Raw genomic sequence first — 9,438 nt, forward strand, 5'->3', positions numbered from 1 at the left:
CTCTCTCTATTATATATAACTTATTTATCATATTATATCTATCTATCTATTTATCTAAACTATCTATCTCTCTACTTTATCTATCATATTCTATCTATCTATCTATCTACTATCTATCTAACGATCGATCTATCTATCTATCTATCTATCTATCTGTCTATCTATCTATCTATCCTATCTATCTATCTATCTATCTATCTATCTACTCTACTCTATCTATCTATATGTCTATCTATCCTATCTATCATAATCTATCTTATATATTATATACTATATATAATAATATTATATATCTAAACCAATAAGTAAAGTTTTGAACCAATATCTCTTTTTTTAAATTTATATTATATATCTATCTATCTATCTATTATCTATCTATTCTATCTATCTATCTATCTAATCTATCTATCTATCTATACTATCATATCTATCTATCATCTATCTATCCTTATCAAATCTATCTATCTATCTATCGATCTGTCGCATCTACTATCCTTCTATCTATCTATCTATCTATCATATCTATCTATTATCTGTCTATCTATTATTTTCTATCTATCTAATCTATGCTATCTATATTCTAGTCTAATCTTATCTATCTATATATAATATATACTTATATATAATATATATATACTATATATATATAAACACACTAGTAAAAGTTTTGAACCTATCTCTATTTTTTAAAATGTTATCTTAAATATATATCCAATCTATCTATCTATTCTTTATCTTATCTATCTTCTATTATCTATCTATCTATCTATCATCTATCTATCTATCTATCTATCATATATTCTATCTATCTATCTATTCTATCGTATCTATTCTATCTAATCCTATCCTTATCTATCCTTCTATCTATCTTATCTATCTAAATCTATCTATATATTATCTATTCTCATCTATCTATTCTATTATTATCTAATCTATCTATCTATCTATCAATATCTATCTATCTATCTATCTAATCTATCTATCTATCTCATCTATCTATCTATCTTATCATACTCTATCTATCTTATCTCATCTAATCCTATCTATCTATCTTATCACATATATATATATATATATTACATACTTATATATATATATACTATATATATATATATCTGCAATTGTAGGTTATTATACATGTACTGCACTTAGCCTATTATGCTAATGCTTACGGTAAAGCGCGACGGTATTCGCTTTCTAGACCGTAAAAAATAATCGTATAGCCGTCGAGCCCACAGCATCAACTTCAGCCGTGGTCGCTTGTCGTCTGCATCGGTAGAGCGGCGGCCGCGTCGCCAGCGACGTTCACGCCGAACTTGGCGGGATTAACTGCGGCAGGTTGAACGTGTAGCAGAATGTCCGCTGATCAACGCGGTCGTGCGCGATGAGGAAGAAAGGTCTTGTGCAGTGTCTGCCCTTGAATCGACACGCCCTGATGGAGTCCGCGCTATCTTGGGCGCTGATCGCGTCCAGCTCCGCAGCTTTGAAGTGCGTGAGGTTGTAGCCGGACGTCGGGAAGTCCAGCGTGCCTATGATACCGTGGCGAAACCTGTAGTCGATGTAGTCCTCGAGGAAGCGCTCCAGTTCGGCGTATTCCTTCCTGTGTATGGTGGACCTCTTCAGGAGGTTGTTGTTACAAATGGTGATCCCGGGGAATTCGAGTCCTTGAGGGCTGAAGGTCATGTCGACGATGGTTTTCTTCGGGTGGGNTGGCAATTATGTCAATTATAATGGGCAATTAATGTCATTATTTAACTCTCTGGATATTATTATGGCAGGTGTAACAGTCCGAGTGGACGGCGCCTGATCACGTTATGCAGGAGCGAATAAAAGCAGATTTTTGGTTTTGATGCAATCCTGACTTTACGCACGGATAGAATATCTAGTCCCTGTGTGATGAATTCCTTGAATGTGTCCTTCAATGAATGCTTCATTGCAACTAGGAACCCAACCGCCCGCCCGCCCGACCGCCCGAACGACCGCCCGACCGCCCGCCCGACCACCCCTCGCCGCCACCGACCGACCTGTCGCCACCCGACCGAGCGACGGACGGCCCGCCGACCGGAGCGCGACCGCCGACCGACCGACCGAACCGTCCGACCGACGACCGACGCGACGCAACCGACCGACCTGATCGGCCCACGCCGACCGAGAGCGACCGACCGCCCGCCGACCGACAGCGACCGACCGACGCGACCGACCGACCGTCCGACGCACCGACCGGACGCGACCGACCGACCGACCGACCGACCGACCGACCGACCGCCCGCCCGACGTACCCGCTTGTAACTCAGTCCGATGCTGGTGAGAAATCCGGGAGCGATTCTGATGACGACGGAGTTATGGATCGTTGTCATCTTGTGCGGAGAATGCACCGCCACCTGCAGCATCAATCAATCACCCGCCTCCTCAATAATCAATACTCAATAACCAATAACAAATAATAAATAACCAATAATAAATAATAAGTAATCAATACCCAATAATCAATAACCAATAACCAAAAACGCATAAACCGAAACGACCGTAAAACCGAGGCGTAAACCGTCCTATTGAATTCAGCGAGGTGCGCAGCAGCTATTATACTTACAGTAAAGCCGACGGTGTCGCTACGGTAGCCGTAGAAGTATTCTTCTTCGTCGGCCCACAGAAGCATGGAGAGTCCGTGGTCGCTAGTCGTCTGCGACGTGTACAGCGGCGGTCCGGGCGACCAATCACCATCATACGTTTGTAGCTCGGTGGGGAACAGCGCGTTGAAGGTGTAGCAATGGCCGAACGTGCGCGCGGTGTAGAGAAGATCATCGCGACAACGTCGGCTGCCGAACAGACAGCCGCCGACAAAGTCGTGGCCATGATGACTCATCCGCGCCAGATCGCTCATCGTCAGATGCGACAGGTTGTAGTCGGCTGCCGAAAAATTCTCGCCCCCGTGGCTCCATCTGTAGGCGCTGTAGTCGGCGATCAATCGCTTCAAGTCTTCGTACTCCGCCAGGTGGCGCGCCGTGGATTTCTTGATGAGGTTGTTGTCGCAGATGGTGACGGCGGGGAATTCTAAACCTCGCGGGTCGTAATTCACGTCGACGATGGTCTTCTTCGGGTGGGTGGACAGGTAGGTGATGCGACTGTAGGTGAGGTAGAGCAGGTAGGACCAGGATGAGAGGATGGCGACGATTCAGCCGAGTCTGAGCAGCAGCGGCAGGCGGCTGTCGAACACCCAGTGAACACCGTGCAACGTCGTCTGCTCTGCCTTGCTCGACATCTCGTCTGCTAGTGTGCGACGCCGACGACGACGAACATAAAATTCGACCGTAGAAAAAAACAGCGATCGATCGTGCATGCGATGATTTGTAGAGAACTAAGTCAATAAATCGTCATGAAGCCAAGCTAGCTCTGTTTGTTCCATCTATGACATGTATTATTTGCAGCGATAACATCATGATAGAAGGCACAAAGGATGCGCCTTGCTCGATTGTACCTATAGCGCACCTAAAAATCGTTCTTACAATGGTCAACAACAAAAGCAAACACAATTTGGCACGCGAGTACACGCGCACGCTTTACCCCATGCCATTAATTTGCCCAAAAAACCTTCCCTGTGTGTGTAATTCAATAGACACGGTGGCAACGCAAATGTCATGTGTACAAACCATAGAAATTATATACGTAGATACCCTAGTGAATTATTCCTATGGTCGCCCTGGACTGGCTGGCTATTCCAGCTGGCTGTCGAATAACAACGATGCATCGTTGGTTGTTAGCTTACATCTAGACGAATATCAACGTCGACTGACATTCAACAGCTCTCACGTAGAGACCTTTTCATGTTTCAGATATTTATTACGATATATGTATGAATCTTCGATGCGTTATTGTTGTGGGGTGATTCACTATACCCTATGAGCGCGCGAGCACGCTATGGCATCTACGCTGTGCGATTATTCCTCCCATTTAATTCTCTCTCTCTCACCACACACAACGCCGCTGCGCACGCCGCACGCACGCACGCAAGCACGCACGACAACACTACACACACACACACGCACGCACGCACAGCACCACAACAACACACGCACACACACACACACACACACACACACACACACCACACAGCAAACATATATATATAATTAAATATATATATAATATTCTTCCCTTCTTTTTTTTTACTACTGTTGCTCATGGCAGTTGCAGAGTCTCTCACGTATTCGGACTCATGAGTTTAGATTGCAGCGCCACTTGGTTGTACGAACATTCGGTGGTTAAACTTACACCACGACTGAACGCGGGCGGTTGCTAACACTCTGGTTTTGCTGGGCCGCTTGATAAGTAGACCCTATTAGCGCGAAGACGCGAGAGAACGAACGCCACTCCAACGATATATGTAGCGGAAGATGAAGTGTGGCTGACAATCTCTATGGTTGGATTTTGAGATACACGCGCTGAAAATCGGGATCGAATAAGAATAAATACTGGGAACGAAAGAGAAGTGTGAATTCTATGTTGTGATCTGAAAGTATACGAAGTTTCCTTACGAAAGCTTAAATTATCAGGCGGTGTGGCAAATGACAAATTACAATTATGTCGATTGTGTTAATAATAATGGCAATTATGTCAATATAATGACAAATTATGTCGATTATGTCAATTATAATGGCAATTATGTCAATTATAATGACAATTATGTCATTATTAACCTCTGATTTTTTATATCAGGTGTTAAACAGTCGAGTGGACGCGCTGATCACGTTATGCAGCGATTGCAACAAAGCAGCATTTTTGGTTTTATGCATCCTGACTTACGATATATATTCTATTCCTGCTGGATAATTTCTTGAAGCTGTCCTTCACATGTTTCATTGCAACTAGAAACCGACGCCCGCCCGCCCGAACCGATTCGCAAACCGCCGCCTGCCCGCGCTCGGCCGCCCGCCGCCTGATCCGAACCGACCGAACTATCGCTCGCCCCTGCCGCCCCAACAGTCAACCACCCGCCGCACGATCCGCCTCACCGCCCGCGGCCGACGACGAGGCACGCCCGAACTGACCGCCGCCAGTCGGCCGGCCGCTGACTACCCCCGCCCGCTCCGCGCGACCGGAGCCCGCGTCGCCCGCCGCCGGCCGCCCGCGGCCGACGACCGACCGACGACCCGACCGACCCCTACCGACCGACGGATCTACAACGACACCGACCGACTACCGACCGACTTACCTCCCATCACAAATATTTGGCTCCCGATCACCCAACGCCCACCGATCCTACTGATCGCCCGGCGACACCGACCCCGCCGAACAAACCGCCACCGCATAAAGAGATAGGGAGAGAGAGAGAGAGCCAGAGACCATCTATAAATTTCTATCGTAGCTCAAGACCTCTGATCACTCGTTCTTTTAAACAATATGAAACATTATTCCGCGACTTTCTCTCGCTCTAGGTGCTCGTCCTCTGTGCGTCTATATCGCTTGTTCGGTCGTGTCCTGTTTCCCACGTTCAACGTCAATCGTCTGCGTGGTTCCGCTGTCGCCCACCAGATGGCGTTTGGGGCGTATGAAGATGAGGACTTCTAGGATGGTGAGTAGGCTGGCTCCGGCGAAGGCTCCCATCAAACCACCGATGTCACCTGCCGAGGGATGTTGGAATTGATCACGATGTAAGATGTTTGTTACGCAAGTAGAGAAGCAGAATTAATATTTGTATACATTGGATTGGTCGTTCATGGCTGGCGTCATTGTTGTCAGCATCGTCGTTGTCTTCATCGTCGTCGTCATCATCGTCGTCGTCATTTTCGTCATCGTCGTCGTCATTGTCGTCGTCGTCGTCATTGTCGTCATCGTTGTCATCTTCGTCGTCGTCTTCGTTGTCGTCATTGTCTTCATCGTTGTCGTCATCATCGTCGTCGTCATTGTCGTCGTAATTGTCGTCATCATTGTTGTCGTCGTCGTCGCCTTCGTCGTCGTCGGCTTCGTCGTCGTTTTCGTTGCCGTCATTGTCGTCATCGTCAACATCATCATCGTCGGCTACATTTTCTTTTAAAAAGTGTACTGGCTTCTATCATCATCTTTCTTACTACTTTGGTAAAATTAAGTAATTAATTATTACTTTTTAAAAATTAAAAGTAAAATTGGACTTTCTTGAATTCTCTTACGCCAATCACTACTAAAATAGCGGGCGCAAACAGCACGTGATGCTCGTTATTTTGTTCGAATTAAATATAATTTAATAAAAATACAATTTAATTGGGGAAAAATCACTTACAGATGAGGTCTTGGGGAGTGTACGACGGTTCAGTCCATACGGTTGTATTCGCAATGTCTGCATAGTAGACCTCTAGGATCGCCATATTCTTCCTAGAGTGGATAATAAACACATCATTCGCGATCACGCATTTTATAGAATTCATTGATGGAATTATGAGATAGGGAACACACACAGAATTTACCGAACTGCATGCAGCGCCCTCTTCGTACAACTCAGGATACGCGAGCGCCATCTGTCGTGGAGTTTGAGAATTTACATGTACATTCCGGTCATGGGGTTGATGAATGAGTGAACCAGAGAGCAGCAGACAAACTGCTATGAGAGAATGGGAGAATGGATGGGATGGAATGACTAAGCAAGTTGTATTGATGGATATAGGAGTCTAGAAAATTAATTGTGTGAACATTTTACTTGTCACAACTACCACTCGTACAAGCCTGATATAGTAGCAGTAGCACACGAAAGCCATTTGTTTATATTGAGCGAGAAATAAAATAGAGGATAATAGAAGGACAACAAAAGAAGGGGGTAGAGAGAAGGGGAGAGAGAGAGGGAGAGGGAGAGAAAGAGGGGAGTGAGGGGGGAGAAAAAGGGAGAGAGAGAAGGAAGGAGAGAGAGAGAGAAAGAGAGCGAGAGATAGAGAGAGAGGGAGGAAGAGATAGAGAGGGAGAGAGAGAGATGAGAGAGAGAGCGAGAGAGAGAGAGAGAGCGAGAGATAGAGAGAGATGAGATGGCACAGTAATCACGTGGAGAAATTAATTAAATTACGAAGAAATAATTACTTATAATTGCATTACAATAAAACGACGCCTGACCTCTGTGCATCCAATGACTTGTTGAATTTCTGCGACATGACCACAGATGGCGCCACGTTAAATGACGTCTGAAAGTTGTAGTAGTCAACGATGCAGTTATCAGGACACGACTTATCCGGCGGACCAAATTTGTCCAAATTGTATTTGTCTGAAATGCAAAATAAGTTATGGATAAGTTATGAATGAAGTTACATATGATGTAAAAGAAATTATACGCACACTGTATTATTTTATCTAGTTTCCTTGTTTGTTATGCAGGAAGTATAAGAGTTGACCAACTATATATTTAAGAACACATATCAATAATATGTTAAAATATACAGAAAATCATTCACAATATCAATATAAATTTCGTTCAATTACTTACAGTAGTTCGGTGCGTAACAGGTAAAGTATTTAATAATGTCGCATTCTTTAAAACCATCTGCAAAAATATTGATATTATTGGTAGAACAATTTACGTGGTTGCGATCGGATCATATGTATCATATATATCGAGATATTACAACGAACACAACAGCATTCTATACGAGTAGTCACGACTTACGCTTAAAATGATGTTACGTGGCATTTTACTTGTGTCACAACTACCACTCGTACACGCCTGAGATATAGCAGCAGTAGCACACAAAAACCATTTGTTTATATTCACCCACTCTCCGATATTTATCATAGTATATACATTATCATCGTAATATCCTGTTGCTATACGTTGCTACACGTTGCTATGATAGCCCTCGTTGAATCTGCCACAGAGGGCAGGTCCTCCCTCCTCTATCTCTCCCGTGGCAGACCCTGAGAGACAACGAAGGCTATAGTGGTAGAACTACACACAAACATGGCGTACTTACAGACACACTGGTGACCTTGGTAACATCGAGGCAGACGATGATGGTGTCGCCACCGTCGACATCAAGGACGCGCGGATCCAGCTGTGTGGCGCGCAAAGCATTGTGGGACGCGCGCTAGTGGTATGTGCTTATTGAAATCTAGTTGAAATGTAATATTTTTTAGAGAATGTGAGTAATGTACGAGAATTTCATGATTTGTCGATGGTATTATTACTCGAGTTTTTTTAAGCCTCGTAATTTTCGGTGATTCTTTATTTCTTTCGTAGTTGAATTCACAGACTCACAGTGACAGTGACATTGTGGTAGCCTACATACTTTTCCAACGACGTCACAAAGATTAAAAAACGCTTATTGAAACGACTTACATAGGGGGGCTTGGTCAACTACAACAAAAAACACGAGTTTTTTTTACTGGAAACTGAAAAAAACGATTGAGACATTTACGATGCACTTCGATGCGGGGAAATTCTTCGTGAGGATCAGTGTCAGGGGCACTGAACTATAACAAAATTGTTTATTGTTATAGCTCAGTGGTCAGGGGTCTCTTTATCGGGAGTCTCGCCTTTTCTCGCAGGTTCACGCGGACGAGGACGACCTTGGCACGGTTAACAGTGCGGCGAGCCGCAAGACCGGCAACGCTGGCGACCGTCTAGGCTGTTGCGTTATCGGGATTACCCAATAGATCGGCGACGCTGGCGACCGTCTAGGCTGTTGTGTTATCGGGATTACCCAATAGATCGGCGACGCTGGCGACCGTCTAGGCGGTTGCGTCATCATGATTTCCCGATAGACTGACACGCGGTCGATTTCAGAAGAGTGAGAGAAAGGTCGATTTAGAGAAACATATACATATATGATATATATGGTACATATATATGAACAAGCGTCGTCTCTCTCCCGGCATATACGTATATATACGTCAGAAACACTGGCAATACAAAGGAAGAGAACATGTTTCTGGGGCTGTGAACAGTTTATTAGCAGACCAAATCGAATCTAGAACGCGCCAAGACTATGTAAGATGATGATATCTGAACGCGTGTAGTAGCCAAACACTTAATTGTGAAAGCATAACACTTAAGAAGGAAGGCGGAGCGAAGAACGGAGAAGCAAAATCCCTGAGTTAAAAAAACATATGCGCACATGTAAGCATGTACGCCCCCAACTATATATATATATATATATATATATATATATATATATTATTATAACAAACAACATAATCTATATATATATATATTATATTTATATATATATAATAATCTGAATGTGTTTGTTTGTTTGTTTTTTGTTTGTTTGTTTGTTTGTTAATTGAGAAGATGAGAGCGAGAGGAACGCGAAAAGGACAAAGAGAAACAACGATCAGACCGCGAGACGAGCGGAGGACCGAGAAGGAGAACCGAGAGATAACGGTATACATTAAAAGATAGATAGAGAGAGAGAGAAGGAGAGAGCGAGAGGCGCGCGAGAGCTGAAGGCGGCGCGAGGGACGGAGAGCAAAATCCCGTTAAGCAAG

The 9,438-nt window shown here is 44.2% G+C and overlaps 2 protein-coding genes across 2 annotated transcripts; one reads left to right on the forward strand and one right to left on the reverse strand.

The window, feature by feature from the left end:
* Positions 1-5,323: 5,323 nt before the first annotated feature.
* LOC106818514 (acid-sensing ion channel 5-like) lies at positions 5,324-7,642 on the reverse strand. Its single transcript, XM_014823215.1, has 5 exons — positions 7,636-7,642; positions 7,439-7,495; positions 7,072-7,219; positions 6,254-6,345; positions 5,324-5,618 (listed from the first exon to the last, which is right to left on the reverse strand). Exons 1-5 carry the CDS (start codon positions 7,640-7,642, stop codon positions 5,452-5,454), a joined length of 471 nt encoding a protein of 156 aa, XP_014678701.1. The 3' UTR covers positions 5,324-5,451.
* Positions 7,643-7,798: 156 nt separating this feature from the next.
* On the forward strand, positions 7,799-8,743 carry LOC106818515 (superoxide dismutase [Cu-Zn] 2-like). The gene is made up of 3 exons (XM_014823217.1): positions 7,799-7,833; positions 7,925-8,042; positions 8,497-8,743. The coding sequence occupies exons 1-3, from the start codon at positions 7,799-7,801 to the stop codon at positions 8,602-8,604; spliced, it is 261 nt and encodes an 86-aa protein (XP_014678703.1). The 3' UTR covers positions 8,605-8,743.
* Positions 8,744-9,438: the final 695 nt, after the last annotated feature.

The sequence above is a fragment of the Priapulus caudatus genome, unplaced genomic scaffold (genome assembly GCF_000485595.1).
Source record: "Priapulus caudatus unplaced genomic scaffold, Priapulus_caudatus-5.0.1 Scaffold2296, whole genome shotgun sequence".
Lineage (NCBI taxonomy): Eukaryota > Metazoa > Priapulida > Priapulimorpha > Priapulimorphida > Priapulidae > Priapulus > Priapulus caudatus.

Coding starts and splice junctions, on each gene's coding strand:
- LOC106818514 (XM_014823215.1), bottom strand. Junction 7,220..7,438: donor CTGTTACGCACCGAACTACT/GTAAGTAATTGA, acceptor TTTGCATTTCAG/ACAAATACAATTTGGACAAA. Junction 5,619..6,253: donor CACTCCCCAAGACCTCATCT/GTAAGTGATTTT, acceptor ATCCCTCGGCAG/GTGACATCGGTGGTTTGATG.
- LOC106818515 (XM_014823217.1), top strand. CDS start 7,799: ATGATAGCCCTCGTTGAATCTGCCACAGAGGGCAG. Junction 7,834..7,924: donor GAATCTGCCACAGAGGGCAG/GTCCTCCCTCCT, acceptor GCGTACTTACAG/ACACACTGGTGACCTTGGTA. Junction 8,043..8,496: donor TTGTGGGACGCGCGCTAGTG/GTATGTGCTTAT, acceptor CTTTTCTCGCAG/GTTCACGCGGACGAGGACGA.